Below are 24,124 nucleotides of genomic sequence, written 5' to 3'. Positions count from 1 at the left end.
AATTTCGCTGGTACAGCCTTGGTGCTATATGAGAGCTTGAAGAGCCTTTTAAGAACTGGTGCAAGTTATGGAACACACCTATTAAGCACAATGCTTGGTTTACCATTGGAACTGCAAGTCTTATGGGGGTATTCAGTTTCGTATGGCGTTCACACAATGCCTTTTCACTGTGATGCCGTTCTTCCGTGAGGGAACACTTCACCCAACATGGAATGCGCACCATTATGGCGCAGTTTCTAAGTGGTTGGCGACGACCTACTTTCTTGAGCTGCGTGGCTGAACGGAATGATACAGTAGGCAGAATGATACAGTAGGCAGAATGATACATTGCCCTCATACTCAATTCTTTGTCCCGCCATGGGATGACTGAAGGCTGATTTTGAAGTGCAAATGGGATTCGGTAGCAAATGTGATTCCTCGCTTAACGCGGTTTTCCGCGTTAATGCGGCGCCTTTCAGGAACGCATCTTGTGCAAAAAGTGAGGAGTTACTGTTTGCATGCATTGCAAATCTTAGTTTCATCTTTTGTAAGGAATCGTATTAGAAACACATGTTCTGATAATATATGAACCAAAAAGATTTGCCATGTCTTTCGTGTCAAGAATGGCAGTTGAAGATCCACCCCTTATTGGTGTAATCTTTTTTAAATTATCAATGCTTTTCTAGGAATGACTGAGTGCCAGCTAGGCAAGATGCCAGCGTCCACTGGACAGGATACCGCATTTCCAAGCGTCAAGTTTCAGTGACTGGCGACGCGCGCTTCGCACTGTAAGTGACGATGCAACAGAAGCATGATGTCTGCTGTGTGTTCGTTGAGTTGTTGACGAAATTAAGGCATGTATGTGTGGTGCTGTTGAGGTTAGTAATGAGTGTGTATGTTAAGTATGTACAGTATATGTCTCTTGGAGTTTGTGGTAGCGGTTAGTACACTGCGCTACGAACCTGGAGGCCTGAGTTCGATACCTGCTCGTGGCTAATATCAGCCATGATATCTCAACCAGTTCTTGGCCCTCCCCTGGGTTGACTCTGCTTAAATGAGTACGAAGTGCAGTGCGTAAACATCAGCACTGGGTGGGGTTGGGGGAAAGACAGCCAGACATAGTGCTGACTACACCCCCCACCTCTTTGTGCACTCTCCCAGCCTAAATAGGTGCTCTCTAACAGCATTTTATCCAAACAGTCTATGTATGCTACTCTGGGGGGTAATTGTCCTTGTATCGGTTAGTGTGTTGTGGACCAGTGCAAGTGGCTGGTATACCCACGCCCTTAAAATGGTTTGCCAAAGGACCATGAGGTAAAAAACCCAAGCATGTGTTCCGGAGGCCCCGAGGGAGCAGGTGTCCCTAAAGTCTCCTGGTAAAATTCCCTTTTTGGTGGATCAAGGGGACTGACGCTCCCCCTTCAAGAAGCTTCCAGAAGTAAAAATATAGTTGCTACGGCTGCGCACGTGGGTATGTCTGAAACCCTTGCTGGGGAGGAGAGGCTTCCATTACTCTGGTATTGCCTGGATCTGTGTGGACTCTAGGAGGTGCATTTGACTTGTTGCAGATACTGTCACCACAAGAGGTAGACAGTCTTCTGTCTACTCAAAAGCCAACAACAGTGGGGGCTCTTTCAATCAAGGGGCCTGGGAGTATGGTGGTGGGTTATGGGAGGCCGTGAACCCCCAGAGATATTGTGCTCACCTTCCCATATATCTGCACGAAGCAAGCAATGCTGGTAGTTGGTGGCCTTTGCCCTCACTGAAGACGGACATTTGTCATTGGATGCAGGCAAGGCTGATGATTTGGATGTCTTCTTTGACCTTTCCTCGATATTTACTAAATTGGTTCCACAATACAAAATACAGCAATCTTAGTTGGTGTACCCAAATGGATAACAATACTTGTACTTGGGCAGGAGTTATTGGAAGGCATGGGGCAGATAAACTCAACAATACTTGCAGGAGGTTGCTAGATTCTTCTGCAACCCATGGACTTGTAATTCCCTAACGTGGTTCCATCATTGGCACAGTCACACATTGGATCCATGCCGTGTCCGAGCAAGAACATCTGCTGGACTATGTAATGGCGGAACGGTGAATGTGTAGCCATGTCCTTGACACCAGGACCTATACCATTGAGGTGATCTGACAATTGACCATCATCGGCTTGACACCATTATTTTACTGTGGCGGTGCGCATCCCACCCTGGATCCCATCTAAATTCCAAGATACCGTGGTCTCAGCTTCTGTAAATTGCAAGTGAGAATTTGAACAACGCTTACAGTAGGGATTGGCATCTGATACCAAGAGGAAATGTGGATGAGCTTCAGGATTCCCGCCGGAGTAGGTGTGCAGATTTTCTAAACAAATTTATGAGGACTTAGGGCAGAGGATGGGGGGAGAAGAACCCCAAATAGCAATGGGACAAGGGTGGCCTGACTGATGGTTGTGGAGCCATAAAGGTTGGAGTAGCTAGCCAACTTCAGCTCACGAGTTACTCGATTGATGTGCCATCTGCTGAAGCGGTGTGAAGAGCGATCGAGAGCCTGAAACCACAGAGTAAATCACTGGAGAGCAATGTCTCCCAAGCATTGTTCTAGGAGAAGGTCGTGATTGTGTGCAGTCTGCTTTACCTTAATATTCCTGTAAATTATTGGACAACTGGCTGAGTTCTGCAGGATTGAGAGGATGCTGTAGTTGTGCCCCATTTATAAGAAGGGGAACCCGTGCTTATTGTAACAGCTATCCGGATATCGCCCTGCTTAAATATGTCAGGGAAAGTCTTGCTAAGTGTCACCCAGCATCATCTTGCGAGGCACACAGAAGCTTTGCGGGGCCTCATTGTGTGATTTTTCACAGAGGGTTGGTCCTGCATGGGTGCCAAATTCTCTGTCCACATGCTCTACAGCAGAGTGCTAGGGAAGTTCAACAGGGCCTACAGCTTGATTGACCTCACCAAGGCCTATGATACCATCAAGGGTCAGACCTTTGGGTTCTTCATGCTTGTCGGGTCCCTGATCATTAAGGATCTTCATGATGGTGGGCTGATCTTGGTAAAGCTTAAATGGCTGCCAGTTTACAGATCTTCCCTCTTCACTCTGGTTTGTGACAGAAACGTCCTCTGGCCCTTCTACTATTTAACAAATTTTCTGACCGTATAGTTTGACAAGCTTACCATGTCTGTGCCGGTGCAACTTTCATCTGTACCAGTGGAACTTCCACTGGTACAGATGGCAGGCTGATCAATGCCTCAGGTGAAGTCTAGGGATGGCTCCCTACTGGTCAACCATGTTAAGTATGCCGATGACTTGGTACTTGCTGAGAATGTGTTGGAGACTCTGCTGCTGAAGCTGTGGCTCGCCACAAAGACGCAGTGCCTTACTATCAGCCCCACTCTTTGAGTGGTGAGGTAGTGTAGAAGGTGAAGAAGTATCCATACCCAGACAGTGCTCATAACCAGCTCCGGTTTGACAGCAGAACTCTCACTGTGAATCAGTCAAGTGACATTTTTATCAGTTGCGGAACATTGTGGTCTTGTCACTCAACACAAACTGATGGGTCTTTTTGGCCACAATCGCACCCTATCCGTCCCTACGCTTATGAAACACTGACCCCTTTACATAAACACAACATTCCTGCCTGCGTTCCCACAGTCCATCCTGGGTTCATCTGGAGTGGATTGTGCGAAGCCTTTTGTCGATCTTTTAAAGATACGGACGTTGTCCCATGAGTGAGCTTCTCCGGCAGAAGAGGATGTGTTATTCCAATTATCATATGTGTTTACCCAGGCGAGCCTCATGACTTTTTTTAGGAGAGTTTTGCCAAGTCTTCTCTGTCGGCAGTGATGATTGCGATATATAAACCCAATTAGTATTTTGCGGGTAATTTATCAAATTTTGCAAACTTGGACTATGACCTCGGCACACAAATGGTCTGCTCTTGCCAACTGATACGACTGAATCTTTGATGTCTGCTTTGAAGCAGAAAGTGTTTGTGAAAAATGGGTATTAAATTAATCAGGGCGGCTGGTGGATCCGAACCGTCCATCTCTGCAATGAGTGATGAACATGCCAGAACGCCATTTCACCAGGGGACATACCATGGAGCCATGTTGTGGCTGATTCATGTAGCCCACTTGCCCAGCAATAGCATTCCAAAATAGCTTTTTGTTTCGCCAGATAGAGGGGGGGGGGGGCTAAGTTGACAGTATGGGCTAGAAAGGAAGATGGGCTGATGTGGTGCCCGTTGACCTGGAGATGTGTGGACTTACCATTGACTGGTACCAGTGATGTCAAGGTTGACCTTGTGTGGATGAGGCTTATAAAAAGATGCTGCTGGGAAATTGGACGTAGTTGCCCTCCAGCAGAGGGTCGGGTGGATAAAACATGGCAAGGTATCAAAATTGGGGTGTGCAGGTGGTGGTGCATCTAGGACATTTTACTTGTGACACCTGAGACTATTGTGACCTGCCAGCAAGCCTTCAATACTTATGTAGTGACACAGTGCTGACTGTTGTACAGCAGCTGCAACTGCTGGTAGACACTTGGAGAACACTTCGTTGAACATATACACGGATGTGCCGGCAGGGCAGAGTAACTGGGGCAAGGGTCATGATAGACCTTCTGGGGAGGCCCCTGGAACCCTCTGGTGGCTTCGAGAAGGGAGGCATGGCTAAGGCGGAGCCAAGCCGCACCGAGGGGAATAAAAGCAGCGGAGAGCAAAGGCTCCGGGCTGCCGGTTATGGGAGTGGACTCGTCTCTTCATCGCTGTCGCCTTCGTCGCTGCCGCCTTCGCCCGATCATTGCGCGGCCGGACAATAGTTGGCTGTCTCGGTCGACGCAACGCGGACAAGGTCGTGTCTGGGCCGGGTCGTACGGCAGCGTGGTCGTGAGAGAGGGGGCCGGAAGTTGGTGGCATGAGCACAATAAAAGGGAAGGACGGTGCCTCCTACGACTACCTTGTCTCCGACTGAGTGTGTGCGTGACACACGCCACCCGCACACACACAAGCCTCGAGGAGAAGGAAGAAGAGACTTACACTGGACATCTGTGACAAAAGAGCTTTCTAGCTCATCGGATTCTTCCAGTACAAATATATATTCTGATTCTGACTTCACGTGGCCTCACAGTTGCACCTAGCCTGGCACAAGTGCTGTGATGATATCGCTGCCACTTTGTGGTAAATAGAGTGTGTTCCTGTTGATAGTTATAATAGAGGGAGAATATTGCAAATTGTCTTGTACCGCCCCTGCCCGAAACCACAATGTTGCATAATCCTTGCCGGGACCTCTCCCGACACACTTGAGGGGAAATGCCCTGGTTATTGTTACAATAAGCTCGATCGCTTCTTGTAAAGAGGAAAAACTACCCGAGTTAGTGGTTCATGTGAATTAGTGACACAAGTGTGTGTGTGTGTGTGGTTAGTCTGAGTACGAGTGTGTATGTGTGTTTTGTGTCTGTTTGTCACACAGGCGAGTGTTCCTGTGCAGCCCAGGTGAGTGATGCTGGTATGGTCAGGAGCGTTTCCTGCACATTTCACAACACAGCCAATGTCTGCTGGTCTTTTTTCAGGACACAATGATGAACACTGTTGCACGTGTCGTGCTTGTTGCATGGGCAGCTTGCCTTACTGTGATGTTTGTAAGAAGCATTCTCTTCTTGTTTCTTTCGGTAAAGTCACGTAGAAGGGAAGTAATAAAATAATAAAAATAAAACATAATAAAACAATTCTCACGACGTTTCGGCTACAACGCAAGCAGCCGTCTTCAGGTGAAGAATGAGACACTACCAAACTAGGAGCTTATATATAAGCTGCATTGGGGGTTGAAGAGCGCCTTAACAAAAAGAATGTGCATGTGAAGAGGGATTTAGCATATTCATGGAAAATGCGTAGGCGTTGGGCGGGGGGGTGTCAAAGTCATATTATGCCCATGCATTATGCAGGATCAGCAGCAACCAAGGGGGGTTAGGGATTAGCAGTAACAAAGGAAAGGAATGTTAATGATATGTAGCTGCAATTACTCAACAACCACGTAGAAAACTAAAGTATAAACTACATATAAAAAACTAAAGTATAAACTGCATCGCACCATCAGTATACTTACTATACTCTATAATAAGCTGAGTTACTAACAGCAAGTAATACATTACAATTTTACCTCGTAAAAATTCTATAATATGCTTCCATCTAAACCTTATTCTCTTACATCACACGAGCATATACCGTACTATATACTGCCATAGATAAACCCAACATTAAATTATATACTGTATTGCTGTAAACCAACCTATATCTTATACATTTAATATCACACTATGTATTATTCTACACACCCTAATGTGTATCGAAATGGTTTATTACGTCCTTCCAATGATTGCTGAGCCAGAATCCATCTTCTCGGTTAAAATTTTCTCTGTGTTTGTATATGTGGATCGCCTCATGAACGAATCTCTCATGATAGCCAGATGGCTTGCAGAGAACCTCTGTCTTGGCGAAGTCAATATCATGTGAGCCCACTGAGTTGTAACAGTGATCTGCCACGGCTGAGGTGTTAGTCCTACCGTGTTTCAGGTCAGCTTTATGTTCACGGATGCGGTCCGAGACATGTCGTTTGGTTTCACCAATGTAACTGCTACCACAGAGGCAACTTAGTTTGTAGACGCCAGGGTACTGTATGTCTGGAACCACATCTTTTACAGACGGTACCAGATCACGGATTTTATGTACTGTGTTGAATCGGACCTGGATCTTGTGTTTAATCAGGATTTTGGAGATCTTTTTTGTGACCCCAGCAATGTAGGGTAAGGTGATGGTCTTGAAAGGCTCCTCAACAGGATCCTTCTTGATGGTTGGAGTGATGGCTTTGCGGATTGTATAGTCGGAGTAACCATTTGCCTTAAGAGCTTGGCGTACGTGTTTGAGTTCACTGGAAATGTGTTCATGGTCGGAGATGCATTGGGCTCTATGATATAGAGTCTTGATGAGGGAATTCTTCTGGGATGGATTAATGTGTTGTTGTTCTGCACTTCAATTCCAGCTTTGGTCGTGTGGGACATTGGCAAAGTCGAAAAGGGTTAAAACTTCTACTGAAAACTTCCACTGGGGTGGGGGGGGGGCGGCGGAATGTTTTGCACGGTGTCCACCCCGGTGCTGGAGGCGAGTGGGGACTTCCCGGCGTGGCTGGAGGCGCAGGGCGTGAACGCGGAGGTGGCCCGGGCCATGGACTCTGAGCTGGGCATCCGGGACTACGGGGTCCTGCGCGCCTGCGTCGGGGATGGCCTCGTGCGTGCCGAGCTGCTGGCCGCGGCGCGCGACCGCCTGCCCTTCGGCTTCTACGCCGTGCTGCGGCAGGTGGTGAAGGCCCTGCAGGGCGCCGAGCCCCACGACGGTGGGACACCGTCTATGGAGGCATTCCATGGCGTGGACGCTGTGCTAAGCAGCCTCGTGGATGTGCTGGTCATGCTGTTCAGCGGCCTGAGCCGCGAGCTGTCACTGTCGGTGCATCGTCTCGGTGCCATGGAAGGATCCGTGGGCAACGAGGGAAGCACCATTCCCACCAGGGTCATCCGATTTGGGCACAGGTGCAGTGAAGAGCAGCAGCAACAGCAGCAGCTTCAACCACAACAGCCGGTGCAGCAGGAAAGACTGGCGATACAGACCAACCAATGTGAGTTATCTTCAATTGGAATGGCGCCGCGTTTTATCTAACCACTTGGGTCTCTTTTTCAAATGCAATAAAAAAATACTAGTTGGCCTGTGGGCCACATCTGTATCATTAGAAGTATGCTGCCTGCCGCGCGTATTTAATTCTATGCTTTTATTATCTTAAATCAACAGTGAAATGCAACCTCTGTAGGCCCTACCCCTTCCTCTGTAGGACCCGACCCATCTTTATGCCCTACCCTCTTACTTCTTAGGCCCCAACCCTTTCTGATATGGGGCCCCCATCTCTTCCTCTTCCGGCTTTGCGCCTTTCCTTTGTAGGCCCCACCCCTTCTTCTGTAGGCCCCACCTCTTTCGGTTTAGGCTCTGTCCCCTCCCCCAGACGTGGTGTTGAGCTGGTTTTAGTAGTTTTGGGGTTTGTGGAAGGGGTGGGAAAGTGCGTCGGGAGCAGTAGCATAACAGTTAGTGCGCTGCGCTACGAACCCTGCGATCCGAGTTCGATGCCTGCCGACTCACGGCCAACACCAGTGACGATTATCTGACCCGGTCATGGGCCTCCCCTAGGTCGACTCGGCCTCAAATGAGTGCCTGGTGTGGTGTGTAAACATTGCTACTGGGGAGACAAAGGCAGCAGGCCAGCCGACCAGGAATGGTGCTGGCCACCCACCCCGTCATGTGCCGTGCGGACCTTCATAGGTCCTACTCGCCAACAGCACTTACCCCAACAGTTTGTTAAGGCTATACGGGGGATCTTTGTCTTTGGGGAGTGCGTACAGCAGTGGTAGTGGTGCGGGGAGGGGAGACTGTAGGGGTCGAGTTGGGGTGGCTTCACGAGATGACCAACATCCCTCTCAAGAGCAATATCATTTTTTATATTTTTTCCCCCCACAGTTATTTTTTACTATTACACACTTGATTGAACTTGCCGTGTTGTCCGTTTCTATTCTTTGGAATCTTTGACGCGTAATATCTTGGGATCTACCAAGCCTACAGAGCTGAAATTTCTACACAGACTCGCCGCCTCGCTTGACAATGTAAGATTTCATCAAAAAAAAGGTCCAGATCCCGCCCATCGTGGCCCTATTCGTGTTTTTAACTACATTTTAATCAATAATTGCACATTCCACCCCAACTTTTTAAATTCACGCATGGTCGCGCCCACACCTTCGACGGCAAACGTCTGGTCCAATCACAGCGGCTGTTGCTGGCCAGCCTGTAACCAATGAAAGGAGCGCTTCTATCGCCACTCGTCATGGCGCCGGAGGGGCCGCTGTGGCTTGCTTGTTCCTTTGTGCGAGAGCAACAAGTACCCAAAAAAAATTGGTTAAAAACAAGATTTTCAATGCACATACTTTTATTTGCACTCAAAAGTAGAAAATACATTATTTTGTCCCCGGAATTAATAAAATTTCATGTGCTCAATAAAAGTGGGTGGTCTTCCTTTCGATGTGTATAATTTTCTTTATGCGAGCCACACACTTTTATTGAGCACATCAGATTCGATTAATTCTGGGGTCAAAGTAATTATTTTCTAGTTTTTAGCGCAAATAAAAGTGAAAATCTGTGGTTTTTTTACAAAAAATTTCAGATTGCGCTATCGGTGGTATGTCAGGAAATTAAAGAATACCTCTTGGGAATCCTCATTGAGCAGCGCAAACCCTCTCGTTAGAGAGTGGCCCACCGATGCAGATATAACCAGGGCTCCCTTTGAAAGTCTAATCTGGTCCACACTGTAGTGGGGAGAAGGGAGGTGGGGGGGGGGCAAGACTTTCCCACCTGCCCTGCCACTCATCGATGACCAGACTGAGACAACTCCCTCCGCTTGAGAATTTAGTTTAATGGCAGGCAGGCGGCTTCCTCTTTTCGACAAAAACATGTTTTAAGCATTCCCAGCTCAGACGCTCTTGATCTCCGAGCCACCCACGTAACTCTCACGTGTGCAAAGACATTGAGGAAGTAGCCACACATTGTCGCAGAACCCTTGGGGGCGGGGGAAGACCTGACCTCGTTTGACACTTCCCTCGATCAATAGTTGTTGATAATGTGTTCGCTGTTAGCTATGGACGTATTGCACTACGTTGTGCTTTGGTTAGGGCGCTTACTTGCAGTTTGGAATTGGTCATCCTCTTCACAGTGGCTTTTGGCTGGCCATCGAACAAAGACAGTCACTGACATTGCGCTTTCGGATGCGCTTCTGCGGCCATCTGGAACGCTCTTCCTTCCGATATTAGGAAACTACTGGAGCTACGCACTTTTAAGTCTAGACTAAACACCTCCACTTTTAAGTCTAGATTGAAAACTAATTTCTTGGAAACTGATTTTAGTGTTTAGTTTGCTGTCCTTCCCGCACACCTCCGATTAGCACGGTTGGCTATGTACGGTGTCAAAGAAGTTCAACACACATATATTTCAAGTTCAAATGCCAGTCGGTTCATAATTTTCTACACTGTCATTAAACTGAGTGTGACTTTGTGGGAGTTCAGTGGTGGCTGTCCCGTTTGTCACTCAACCGGGCTCGTAAACCTTTCCTTTCGTTGTGCTCCCCTCCTTCACGAACTCACCACTCCAGCAGCCAAGGAGACAGCGAGCCCCCAGTCAACCTTCGCTCAGCAGGTCACTCATTCATCCCTTTGTTGCCCTCAAGACTTGTAACCTCCCTTCCTCCAGCAATCCATGCTGTTGACTCCAATCCTCTGTTCAAATCCAGGCTCCAGACCTTGCTTTTCACCTCAGCCGATCACCGAACAAACACTTTCTGTCTCATGAATAAATATGTCCTCTCGTAGACACGACAAACCTCCAAATTTGTATTGTAATTTACATAGTATGTCGTGATTTACCGCATGTGGGTTTTGCCACTTTGCTCACAACGCTGTTTCGCCATAAAAAAAAGTCAAACGCCTCCCCACTGAAGATGGAGGTTGCTGCTCATTGATGTCGCATTTATCGCTGCTCACGAGTGCAGCGTGGCACGAAGCCGTGAGATTCCGGTTTGGCGAGGAAACGAGTGTGGCCCCCCCTATCCCCTCTGGGTTTTACAGTGTCAGGTGAAGGGTGTGGGTTGTTTGGAATGTGCACGAGTTGACGTGAGCTGTGGGGTGTGTACCTTCCTCCCCCTGCCTCTGCAAACACTAAGCCACTGGCTGAATGAGCCCCCCCCCGCTCTCAATGTCGTGTGAGCCTGTAGGGCTTGTTTGACTGTACCTCACCGGGGGCTGGTGAAGGTCGAGGAGCATAAACGTGGAAGCGTACGAGTGCGGTACAACGCGAGATTTGGCTGCACTGCATCCTGCTGCCCACAAATATTTATTTTATTTTATACCTACGTGACTTTACCGACAGAACCAAAGCGTATGGATCCCTGCAGTTACGAAAACCACAAATCTAGATTATTTACCCCTCCGTTTATAACACTTGTTGTGCATGGTGGTTGCCCAGCCAGCCCATCGCTTATCCAGGCTCAATCCTGCTAAACTACAGACATCTGATGAGATCGGACACATTCTGGGTTGTAAAAACCCGCCAGCACCCAACACAGCCACTTAGTAACGTTTGTCACGTAAACAGAACACGCCAATTCGTTACTTGTGTAGAGGAGTATTGTGAGTAACCAATGAGGGGGCGAACAGAAGGAGGTGCGAGCGGGTTGACGGTCAAGAATGGCGAAACGTCACGGGTTACGAATGGGGCTTTCGGAGAGCGCTTTCGGCAACAAGGGCGGGGCCGAGCTGGGGGGAGGAGCCGCCCAAGGGGTTCTTAAGGGGGACCCCGTGACGGAGGCGTGGTCGTTATGGGGAGCCAGGGTAAGGATCGGCTGAAGAGGGTCTCTCTCCTCGTTGCTGAGCGGTGTTGGCTGAACCCCCGCTCCGGGCAGATGAGTGGGAGAGCCAGGGGGATAGCCGAGGGTAGGGTATCGTAGTATTCAGTAAAGGGTTGGCTGGAAGAGAGCCGAGCTGGGGGGAGGAGCCACCCAAGGGGTTCTGAAGGGGGACCCCGTGACGGAGGCATTGTTGTTGTGGGGAGCCAGGGTAAGGATCGGCTGAAGAGGGTCTCTCTCCTCGTCGCGGAGCGGTGTTGGCTGAACCTCCGCTCCAGGCAGACAAGTGAGAGAGCCCAAAGGGTAGCCAAGGGTAGGACCCGAATAGTATTCAGTGTCCGAGGTAAAGGACCGTGATAGAGTACACCTACACTAGTGTCAGTGTAGGATGTCGAGTGTGATAGTGGTTTAATAAACGGCAACGGCCCTTATAGTATTCCTCATCTCCGCGTGGTCCTACTGCACTACGATAGTATAGCACACCGGTGTGTTGGAGAGTAAATTCACAACATTTACAATTTGAGTACGACGTTTCGCCAGTAATTACGAGCATCATCAGGCGGCAGCCAGATTTGTGATCTGGATTTACACGATCTAACCCAAAAACCTCTTATGGATAATATTCGTCGCGAAAGCCTACGCGTTAAACTGCATTCTATGTTGTTTAGTCCTTGGTAGCTCTAAGCAGTAGGTGAAGCAATTATCGAACTTCAGTTCTTGTTTGCGTTCATTTCTTACCGTGATGTGTACAGGCTGATGCCAATAACATATAAACCATTAATCTTACGCTGGCTCAGTAGCCATATACATGGGGAGTAAAGTACACTTCTCGTATGCAAAGTAATGCGGGGGTAACTATTAGAAGCTATCCTTTTGCCCGTCCAAGGATGGGTGTGTTGCAGTAAATCTTAAACTTGCAAGCGAAAAGCAGACCACAACGTGATATTCATTGCATCCATTCGTGTGCAATTTGTAAGGCCGCGGTGACACAGACTTATTTCATTTAAAGGTTATAATCCCTTGTTCATATTGACGTCCTTTTTACTTTGATGTCTCAATAGCGTTATGGAGATTGCGTGACGTGTAGTGAGGGTTATAATTTGACGCTGAGGAGAGGGGAGGAGGTGCCTCGCCCCCCCATGTGGAGTGACGTCACCCTCTAATTATTATTAATGGAGGGGGGTGTCCATTTGGAGGACGTCACCTGTTCATGATTATTAATGAGGGGGGCTGTTTGATGTGGAGTGACATCACCTGCTCATGATTATTAATAAGGGGGGGGGGGGTTAATCCATGGGGAGTGATGTCACCCCTTCATGATTATTAATGAGGGGCGGGTCCATTTGGAGGACGTAACCTGTTCATGATTATCAATGAGGGTGGCTGGTCGATGTGAAGTGACATCACGAGCGTTAAGAACAAACATTCCTCGGTGATTGTAGTAGGTATAGCCTGTTATCTGCGGTAAATAATCACCCTATCCGCGTAGTTAATAATAGGATCAATTAGCTGCCTTGTCATGCCCTTGAACATAACGGTCAGGATCGTGGTCCTCGACTGGAAAAGTGTAACAATAAAGATCTGAAAATTTCGTGGTAAATGCTTGGGAGGAGGGCGAGACTTGAGAAAAAAAAAAAAAACGTGCCAAAGTATAACAATGCACATTTTGAGCATTAAGAAAAGTGGGCTTTCGGGCGAAGGTGACTGAAAAACACCTATTCTTTGGGTCTTTCGGTAAAGTCACGGAGATAGGTTCAAAGAAATGTTTTAAAAACTACGATGTTTCCATCACAACACAAGCGGCCGTCATCATGAGGCAAAAAGAGGGGAAAAGTTTCTAAGGCAGACTGTTTTAAAGGTTTAAAATGGGTGTAGCCCAAGGGTCATAAACGAAGTGGGCGGGGCTGGTGATGATACCGTGAGAGATTAGCATGTTAATGTAATAGATTAGCATGTTAATGTGAGAGATTAGCATGTTAATGTGAGAGATTAGCATGTTAATGTGAGAGATTAGCATGTTAACGTGAGAGATTAGCATGTTAATGTAAGATCAGAGAGCGGCCTCCACGACGAGGGAATGGAGGTGGCTATGTTAATGTGAGAGATTAGCATGTTAATGTAAGATCGCAGAGCAGCAATGTCGAGCTTGGCAAGAGAGTAGGCTGTGTTAGTGTGGGAAATTGAACCTGTTAATGTAAAATCAGAGCCGAAAATAACAGCTAACATCGGAAGGTGGTAGGATGGGAACATCACAGCCAATTATGACTTGAACTTGTTGATAACGTCCTTCCAATGATTGCTCAGTTTATACCCATCTTCTCGATTTAAGTTGTGTCTGTATATGTGGATGGCTTCATGAACGAATCTTTGTTGATAGCCAGTGGGTTTGCAAAGTACCGTATTTTCCCGCGTATAGCCCGCATACACATATAACCCGCAGACGCATATACCCCGCAAAAATAGCGTTTTGTGTAAAACAAATTTCAGATAGCCCGTACCTCCATATACCCTGCATGCATTCATATCTTTCACGTCATTACCGCAGCTTAATTCCATCATATTAATACAAAGTTTACATTTGTAATACATTCCACTATCAATTGTTAACATTATAATCATAACGTGCACAAATAAAACAAACTAACCGGAAACGAGTGAACTTAAAACAGTAAATAAGTAACAAAAGTAAATATTCAATAAATAAGTAACACATAACTGGTAGATCTGAAACATGGTAGTACCTCTCTTTTCAGAAGCGACCTGGTCACAATTGATAGCTCAACGAAGTGGCTTATCGTGTCGACACAGCCAAATTCTCTAAACACCTATTCTTTTTTAAATGTGGAGGGGGAAAAAACGAGTGATGATGATGAGCTGCTGCTTCCCCCATTTGTTCCTCTCGCAGAAATATTTTTTGTTTAATTGTATAAAGTAGCTTTTTGTTGACTTTTCACCCTGCTCGCCTCCTAAGGGAGGAGATAAGGTGGCAAGGCACTGCAAAGTGACTTGCGGTGGTTTGCGCACATTGACCGAGGGGGCAAGGGTTGCGCAACACGGTCCGCCTCAATGGACACGTCCTGTTGGTGGACAGTCGGGGGCGGCGCAGCTGTTGCTTTGGAACGAATCGAACATTCTGTGCCTGGGGTGGGGGCGAAGATCGGCGGTTCAGATACAGTCATTCAGAAGCCCGCTTAAGCGGAAAAAGGGAACTAAAACCCTGCCCAGCGACAGTGTGCCGGTGTGTCATGGCCGTCCTCCACAATCGGCGATGACCAAATCCGCTGTTGGACGGAGGCCTCGCCCAAGACTGTCACCGACCCTGTCGCCTGCAACAAGAGTTGATTGCATCGCTACTCCTTCTTTGTGGCCGGCGCACCTCAAAGGGCACGATTCCCCTCCCTTGGCTGCCACTGTCGTTCTCCGTGACACGTTGGGCGTCGTTCCCCCTAACGACGTCCTGCACAAACTCGCCTCACTTTTATGAACAGCAAAAGTTATCCGGTGTTACTACATTATCTTAACCCACGTGTTCCTATTTCCGTGCCACTCTGCGCACTTTTTTAACACTTTTCCGGTTTTGCCGTCGGTGTCAAATGTATCTGATCAATGTGTGCCGTAGATTGCAATATGCAGTGAGCAAAATTGTATAACAAAGCATCTTTGGAGAGTAACACATTGACGAAAATAGCAACCGATCAGTCAATAAGGATTGAGTGGTTTAGAGCGAGTTGCTCTTACCAAGACCTGACGGTTGAGACGTGTTTGGTGTTATCACGCCGTTGGGTAATAAAAGTATATAAGGCCAATAAACCACGACACCAATAGACCGAATAATATATTTTATTTTAATGTGAAGCTCCAAAAAGGTACATTGATATATTTTATTCAGAATCAGAATGTTTATTTATACTGGAGGAATCCGATGAGCAATCCGGTAGGGGCACGTGGTAAGAACGTTACAACAATACAAAGTACAAAAATATGATAGCAGTGTAAAGTACAAGAAAGATAAACAAATCACCAAACCACATACAAATAAAACTAAACCATCCCCATCCTACCAGGCAAAGCCCACGATTAACCTGTCAACTGTGCCGCCTCTCAGTAGAATATTAGTAGCAGTGAATGTATCCCCACATCCGTTTGCTCTCCTGAAGCATTTTGCATCTTTGACGTCACTGCACACACAGTGATGTTATCAAATACGTTTCTATCTTTTTACACCCTGCTGATCTTGTTTCATCTACGCAGTCGGACACTTTCTGGACGTCGTGAACAGGCCCCTGTGCACACCTCCATGATTCGAAATTTAAATGCAAACCACAGCAGCGTGACTGTGACCATGCAACCCAAACTATGGTGCCCGTATCCTTCAAACTACTGTAGTCTGTGCTCCTTCAGCGGAGGAGGAATAGCAAAACCACACAAGCTTTCCCGAAGCCCTCTTCCTCGTGGCCAGCAGCAGACCTCGACATTGGCGTTCAGCTCCTGAACCATGTTTACCGTACACAAGAATACAATATAACAATATTTATTAATGAATAACACCAACGCCATCAGCGTGGCTTTCCTGGGCCGTTGGGCACAGTGTACCAACATTTCGCTCCTCTTGCTGGGAGCTTTCGGTTAATTTCCCCGAAGAACCTTCCAGCAGCATGTGGAGGTGGGCGAAATATTGAGACATCGCACCCCCGAGCAACACGCCGCGGACACAACCCGGAGACACGTTAGAGACCTATAACGGCACAACTGTTTCTTGACGCTCACCTGATAACCGCCCATTCCTGTGCCGCCAACAGCCGCTGCTGTCACAGCAGAGCCTCCCCTGGCCCGTTTGCCCATGGAGACGAGCGTGGCCTTGGACCTGTGCGGCCACTACTCGCCAATCTCGTCGGCGACGTCTGATCATGGCATCACGACTGACGACTCCTCCCGGTTGGAGGAGGTGGTGGATGATTCTGTGGAGAGAGAGCCGCACACATGTGCTGGTGAGCCGCCGTTCATTCATTCTTGTACACCGACGTCACAATGATACGTGCCGTGCCTCCCATGCAATACACATCCGATTAGTTTAGCGCATATTAGGCTTGCGCGACCAATATTATTATGCATAATAGAGGTCTTTTTTTGTGTCGTGAAACCCGCCACCACCCGACGCAGTCAATTAAGTAAGGGGTTGTCACATAAACAGAACATGGCAATTTGCTACCAGTTCAGCACACCAGTGTGTTGGAGAATAAACCCACAACATTTACCAATCGAGTACCATGACGTCTCGGCGGTAATTACGATCACTGCTGGGTACGTACGGTGCGAAAGAAGTTCAACGTATATGTCAAGGCACCTTGCGACAGTCTAGCCCAAGGGAACCCCCCCCCCCCCGCTCCCCCGTAACAGCTGTCCTTTTGCGGCACAAAAGTGAATGCAGCCACCGGCCTGTCAACAATGGGCATGAGCCCATGCCATTATAGGGGGCGATATCGCCGTGTGGCTTTTCCCAATTTAGTGATTAGCACATTATTTATGAAGACTTGCGACTTTGAACCATTTGCTGCACGTGCCCTTCTTCGCGACAAACGCCCTCCTCTGTTGTTTCTTGTGCCGTTGTGAGATCTTTATTGTCCACCGTAGAGCAGACGGTCGCTTTTTTTTCACGGCTAATGCGCCTGGCAGCATTTGACCTGGGCGGCCGCTGGGCTCAAAAAAAGCACGGCAGTCTCCAACAAGCGGCGATTGCTCCACCACCGAGCACCCTCACCGTCCATATATCCCACTTAAGTCAATCCGCTGCTGGACGAGGGGCCTCCCGGTACAATGTGGATCACTGTCGGCGGGGGAGGAGGGGGGGGCTACTCTGTCGTACTTAACCACACGTGGAGCCAGTGGCAGCGGCCAGTGCAAGCCACGATTTCAGTTTGTCGAGTGAGCGACCTTTGCACTGGGTGATGGGCGTGGATGGTGGAATGTGACCAAGTTGCCTTGAGCCAAATCGCCGGAGAATTTGTACTGTACACGTACATTGTTGGATCACTGCTCCATTAGGGGCCTCCTTAACGTCGTGCAGATCACAAATATGTTTAACCAGTCAAAATAGGTGGCAGCAACTTTGGGGAGGCCTTGAGTTGGCTGTAGCCAGCATTTTTATCGATTTCATTACGGCTGATAATGATGATGAGCTAGAGAGGCTACGACAAACAAGAGGCTACGATGAACAGACAGTAAATCTAACCAGGAGGAAGGTGTCGCAAATTTTATTGCAAATCCCAAAATGCATGGGGGGGGGGGGGGAGTGAAGTGGCTTCTGCAAGGGATCAAGTCTGCGTTCACCACGAGTACTTGTGGTGAACATGCAAACAAGCATGCTCTGGTAATAATATAAACATTGTCTTTGAAACTGATTAGCCTGCACCAGAGCCTTCTTTATGGTCCAGTCTCACCACCAGTGTCGGACGAGGGAATGCCAAAAGGCAAACAGTATAAAAACAATGAACGTATCAGAGCATTTACAGATCGGGGTAAGCATATTAACACCAGTTTTATTACCAAAAAGGGTAAAAACCTATTGTTATTTTTATACTTTGATACTGGCAATAAAGGTCCCCATGGTGGAGTGGCTTCGTCACCAATATTGAGGTCGTGAACACACGACTAGTACGACAAAGGGGAGAGGAGGCGTGATTGCGAGTCCAACCGAGTGCCTTGTTTTGTTGCTGGGTGCAGGAGAAGCCTTCGAGTTGTTGCCGGAAGTTGAGGAGGAGCTGGACCAACCCGAGCCACAGAATCTAGGACCTGTGGCAGAAGGCCACGCCACCAGCTATGACGTCCCTGAGCGGGAGGGCATAGAACCCGTGACCAGTTTGCCGTTGTCCGCCGCCGGCGCGCACGGCGCCGTGCAGGAGCCGCGGGACGCCGCTGCCGGCGCTTGCGAGGAGGAGCTGACTTTTGTGGAGGAGGATTCCATCGGCGGTCCACAGGAAGGGGCGGTCGCGGGGGTTTCGCCTACCCCTGTCGTTGCCACCGCCGCCAACCCCGAGATGGAGACGATGGACGCAGCCGCCAGCGAGGGAACCGAGGAGCTGGGGGACCCGCTGGTGAGGCCCGCCACCAGCGCATCTTGCTGTGAGCCAGACGAGCAGATGTCCGGCGTAGAGGAGTCTCCGATCGATGAAGAACTTCCGCAGATGGAGAAGCAATTGCCTGCCACCGATGCAAACAACAGCAGCAGCAACAGCAGTTGGGAGGATCTGGTGGCCGTGGCGGTCAATCTTGCCATCGGAACGAACCTCACCGACTGGAAGGAACAAGTAGCCGAGGCGGAAACGACACCTGCCATGGATGCGCGCAAGACACCGGAGGCTCCCGCGTGTGCGTACCAGGAGGATTCGGCAACCGTGGCGAGCAAATCTGCCACCGACGTCAACGACCCCAGCTGGGATGAAGATTGTCCCGTAGCAGTCGTGCCTGCCATCGTCCCAAACCAGCCTGGGAGGAGGAAAGAGTCGGGGGCTGCGGGAGACGCGCCTGCCATCGGCACACGTGGCTCCGTCTTGGTGGAGTGTGCACCTGGCATGGGCTCCTACCACGGGGAGGAGGTTCAGGAAGTTGCCATTGACCTCGCCATCGGATCACGCCACTCCGAGCACCATGAACGCGCGGCCATAGGGGTCCCGCCCGCCATCGACGTATGCGACCCCCCTGTGGGGAAACCGCCGACGGACGTGGTGCTTGACCTTGACACGAACGCCCGCGTCCACAGATGGAAGAAGCGGGCTGCCGTGGCGACGCTGCCTGGCACCAGCGCTCTGCGCCAGACATGGACGGAACTCATGACCACCACCACCAGCAGCAGCAACAATGAGAAGGAGCCGAGAGAGGTAGCGGAGGCCCCCGTCATCGCCACTCGTCCACTTGCATGGGAGGATCGAGGGTTTGTGGCAGAAACGCCCGCCACCAGCGTTTTGGCCGCAGGGCCTGCCACCAATGCACACCGCCCGTGGCCGAGGGAATGGACGTCCGCTGCCGAGCATCCCACCGTTGTCACCTCTCGCTCCATGGGATGGGAGACCGTGACGGGCCCCCCTGCCAGAGAAGCGCAAGACCAAGAGATTGAGATGCTCACGACTGGCGCCAGCAGCTGCTGGCAGGACCCGGGTGATGTGGCGCTAAACCTCGCCAAGGGTAGACACCGCCCTGAGTGGAGGGAGGAGGTAACCGCTGTTATTCCACCTCCCAAGAGCACACTGCCAGCCAACAGCACGCAACCCGAGAAGGAGCAGAGAGGCTTGTCGCTGGCGCCCACCACCAAAGCGCAAGATGCTCGCTGGATGGAGCTCAGGGCTATGACTGCTACACCTGCCATGGACGCGCGCCTCGCGCTGTGGGCAAGACCAGAAGCTGCCATGAGAGGACATGAATGGAAACCAAATGCCACTTCGGGAGCGCCGGCCACCGGCACGCAACGTCTCGGGCAAAGTGAACAAGCATCAGACTTGCGATTGCCGCCCGCTACCAACACACACGGCTCTGGTTTGCAACAATTTGTGGCGACGGCTGTGGACCTTGCTGTCAACACGCACGTAGAGGACCTCCCTGCCACCAGCACCCATGGCCCCAACTTGCCAATGTTGGGGGAGACCACCAGCCAGCACCAGGAGACGTTGAGATCCCTGCTGGCAAGGCTTGCCACCAGTGCACGGTGCAACATACAGGATGATCATCTGCCTGCCGTCGATACGCAATCCCCCCAGTTGGCTGTGTCAGGTGCCATGATGGAACCGCCTACCGGCAAAATTCAGAGCCATGGTTGGGAGGAACTGTTAGCCGTGGCAGTGAATCTTGCCAGCAGCAGCACGGCACGTCCCGGGTCGAGAGAATCGGCAGAAATGCCCACCACGACGGACGAGCACCACCAGCAAGTGGAGGAAATGAGATCACAAGAGTATGAGGAAGAAGAAGCCGCTGTCGTCATGCACGAAGAAGATCCAGCAGCCTTAAAATTAGCACCCACCATCGGCACACAGAATTCTGGCTGGATGGAGGACCTAGGAGCAGTGACGGTGGCGTCAGTATCTGCCTCCGGACCTATTCTTTGGCAAGAAGCCACCACAGCTGCCACCAGTGTCCACCAAGAAGAGCCGAGAAACCCTTTAACAAATATTGGCACCAGTGCACAACAGGAACCCAGAGATCTGGCGGAAGTACATTGCACATGTGCTCGTAGTCCGGGGTGGCTGGAGCCGGCGGCTGTCATTGGCACTTTCAAAGAACCGCGGGAAGCTTTATCGAATGAACCACCTGCCATTGCCGACACCACGATGGCTGCTGTCGTGCATGGCACTGCGTGGCAGGAGAACGGTGCCATGGCAGAGTTGCCTGGCGAAGAAACTGACGAACAAGAATCGAGGCCGCATTCGCCTATCACCACCATTCACACTGAGAGTTTGAAAGACTTGTTGGACGTATGTCCCGACAGCACACCGTGGCAAGGGCCCGCGGGGGAACAAAGGGTTGTGGTGGAACTGCCCTCCAAAAGCACAGAGCGCTATGCGAGAGTTGATTACAGGCCGTTAATGCAAATTCAGATCGGCAATGTCACACATTTGCCTGTGCTAGAGGAACAGAGAGCTGTGATGCAATCGCCCACCGCCATCGTGCCTCAGCCTGTGCCAGAGATACAGACAACTGTGGCAAAGTTACTGGCCACCAGCAAACCAAGTGATGAGCCAATAGTACAAACAACTGCAGCAGAATTCGCTGTCAATGTCATTCCTTGTCCTGTGCCAGAGAAATTGAATTTATCCGCCACCATCACGCCAAGCCATGGGCCAGAGAAACCAGGAGCTCCAGCAGAGAAAACTGCCACCAGTACACCGAGCCATGGACGACAGGATCCCAAATCTGTTGCAGAGTTATTAACGACCATCGCACCAAGCCATGGGCCAGATAAAGATAAATCTGTCGCTGAGTTAGCCACGACACAAACGCCAAGCCTTGGTCCACAGGAACAGAAATGCATTGCAGAACCGGCCACCAACATCACTCCAAGCCAGGGTCCGGAGAAGGACAAATCCGTGGCACACCAGCAAGGCATGCTGGAGCAGAGTCCCATGTTGGAAATGCCTGTCGGCAGCACCCTACGCATCCCTGTGCTGAGAACGCTGGGGTCGTCGACGGATCCGCTTATCCACAGCATTCTCAAGAAGAGGCCGCTGTCGGAAATCCCCATGGATGGCCCCGCACGCATCCCCGTGCTGTGCACCCCCGGCGTGGCCACCAGCAGACAGCGGCAGGAGCTGAGGGTGCTGCTTGAAAGGCCCATCATGGGCACCAGATTTTCGTCTGGCCTTAGGTTTGAGCACAGGGCCATCAAGGAGGTTCCCATCAGCAGAATCCACAGCTCCGGCATGAACAGTGGGGGGGAAGGCACGGTGTTCGAGTCGCAGAGCAGCGGGGGAAGTCACCAGCATGGCTCCCTGGTGGACAAACTGCCCTCTGGGAGGCATCCGCGTAATATTACGAGGGTGCAACAGAGGCCCATAATGGAAATATCCATTGGCGACATCTACCCACAGATGTTTGAGCGTTCCACAAGTACTAGCACGTGTAGCACCAACACTAGCAGCACAAACAGTATCAGCAAACAACAGCAGAAAAAGTCTTCCACCAGCGCACGCCACCACGGGAGCGACCAGCAGGAATCTGAGTTGGAATTGACTGCCGCCGGCAAACAGAGCAGCACCACTTCTGGTACCAGCACGAGCAGCGTCACTATCGCCTCAACCTCTAACATCAGCAGCAGTAAAACCAGCAGCAGCAAGCACCTGCCACAGTTGAGGACCTTGCTGGAGAAACCTGCCACGACCTCACATTCCCACATAAAGGATCAGCAGGTGCCCACATTGGGATCACCTGCCATTTGGAAACAGGGCTCTGGGCATCAGATGTTGGAGGCTGGCACCACCGCGCATCTCTTGGGGGTGGAGGAAGTTGAGGCGCCAGTAGCAAAATCTCCTGCCAGCAACGCGCATGAGGAGAAGGCGAAAGCACAAGCGCCAGACCCCACCACCGACAGCACTCGAGAGCCTGGCCGGAAGGAGCAGGCATCCACGGCAGCGGTGCCACCCTTTGCCGTCGACAGGCGGAATGGACCGAGTGCCTCCACAAGCGCTTGCGCTGAGGGGCTGAGAACCGCTGTGGGAAAGCCCTCCGTTGGCGCGCAGCAGGAGCCGTCGGGCAACGCGACGGAATCGTTCACCAGAAATAAGAGCCGCCCTCTGTGGGATGAGTTGGTCGCTGTGGCAGTGAACCTTCGCGATTCCGAACAGCAGGAGCAGGAGACCATGTCAAGGGCGCCTGCCGTCGTCAGCATAGGCAGCCCCGACGGGAGCAAACTGGTGGCTGCAGTCGGAGAGCCCGCCGCAAACTCACGTTGTTTTGGCCTGGAGATGCAGGGAGCTGCCATGAATATGCAGCAGCAGCAGCAGCAATATCAGCAACAGAGAGGCCTGGTGTCGGTGACGGCACCCGCCCTGAACTTGCACAGCCCCACGTACAAAGAGGCTGCGGTGGACATGTCTGCCATTGGCGCAAGTCAAGGTGGCGGCGGAGGTGAAGTGGGGGCTGCTATGGTGGAACCGACCACGATCCCCATTTGTCACGGCAGAGATGGTCCGCAAGCCACGACCAGCTTCACCGCAGATGGAGGTAAAAGGTTTTAACACTGGAAAGGCAACTAACAATCTCACAACAGCCGCCATTCACCACTAAGTGGTGGTGACGTCACCACGACGCTTGTGCCAGGCATACACATGCACACACGGCCCATGTGCAATGCTAATTATTAACCCGGCAAAATCTCAAGACTCCTGTTTGTGAAGGTTCTACATTGGGATGGTTGAATCAATCCACAAATGTATGATCTTTTTGGACTCGTATGGACAGGAAACCGGACAGCCCACACCGCACACACGAGGGGATAACACTCAAAAGCTCCACACACAAACAGATCCAGTTGGTTGAATTTACCTGTGGATTGATCCCATCACTGTGCTGCTATATCCTGCCCACCTCTTAAAGCCCATGTATACAACAGCACCTGACTTAAGTGCTGGCCACAATGCTTATGGTCAAAATGCAAACAAAAAACATACTCTGATAATATATGCATTGTCCTTGAAACGGATTGGTCCACACCAGAGACAGATTTCTTTTGAGCCTCGTCTCAAACGGTGTTAGACCAGAGGACGCCAAAAGGCGTACAGCCCAAAGACAATGCACTATCAGAGTAATGAGAGGACAATGCATATATTATCAGAGTATGTTTTTTGTTTGCATTCGGACCACAAGCATTGTGGTTAATGCAGACATGATTCCTTGTAAAAGGTTTCAGTTTGGTGTTTTAACATCTTAACACCTGTTTTGTTGCCAGAAAAAGGGGAAAAACCTTTAATCATATTTTGGTACTGGTAAAGGAGATCCCATGATGATGAATGGGGTTAGCATGTATTTTGTTATGAGAGCTAGCTACCACATTGTTCATTGGCACAGGAAGACATTCTGACTATTATTGATTCTAAATTTTATGCAGTGTGTAGACGTTCTAAGCTGCTAAGTCATCAATCTATCAGCTCCATTGAGGTTCTGCAGATCGCAGAACTGACAAA

At 50.1% G+C, this 24,124-nt stretch overlaps 1 protein-coding gene across 12 annotated transcripts in view; it reads left to right on the top strand.

The window, feature by feature from the left end:
• The window catches only part of LOC133359210 (uncharacterized), a 67,631-nt gene that overhangs the window by 34,763 nt on the left and 8,744 nt on the right, over nt 1-24,124 (top strand). For 9 of the 12 annotated variants that reach the window (XM_061577642.1, XM_061577643.1, XM_061577646.1 and 6 more), the window contains 3 exons: nt 7,020-7,649; nt 16,262-16,450; nt 18,183-23,165. In XM_061577642.1, coding sequence (XP_061433626.1) covers nt 7,106-7,649; nt 16,262-16,450; nt 18,183-23,165 — 5,716 coding nt within the window. In that variant the 5' untranslated portion in view covers nt 7,020-7,105. Of the gene's footprint in view, nt 1-665; nt 768-4,964; nt 5,477-7,019; nt 7,650-16,261; nt 16,451-18,182; nt 23,166-24,124 lie in introns of those variants that run through there. The other 3 variants (XM_061577640.1, XM_061577639.1, XM_061577644.1) reach the window with 2 other exon arrangements.

Source organism: Lethenteron reissneri, chromosome 64, assembly GCF_015708825.2.
Source record: "Lethenteron reissneri isolate LAM-NWPU_2019-01 chromosome 64, ASM1570882v1, whole genome shotgun sequence".
NCBI lineage: Eukaryota > Metazoa > Chordata > Hyperoartia > Petromyzontiformes > Petromyzontidae > Lethenteron > Lethenteron reissneri.
The sequence above is the reverse complement of the archived record's forward strand: the minus strand, read 5'-3'. Positions and strand labels throughout refer to the sequence as shown.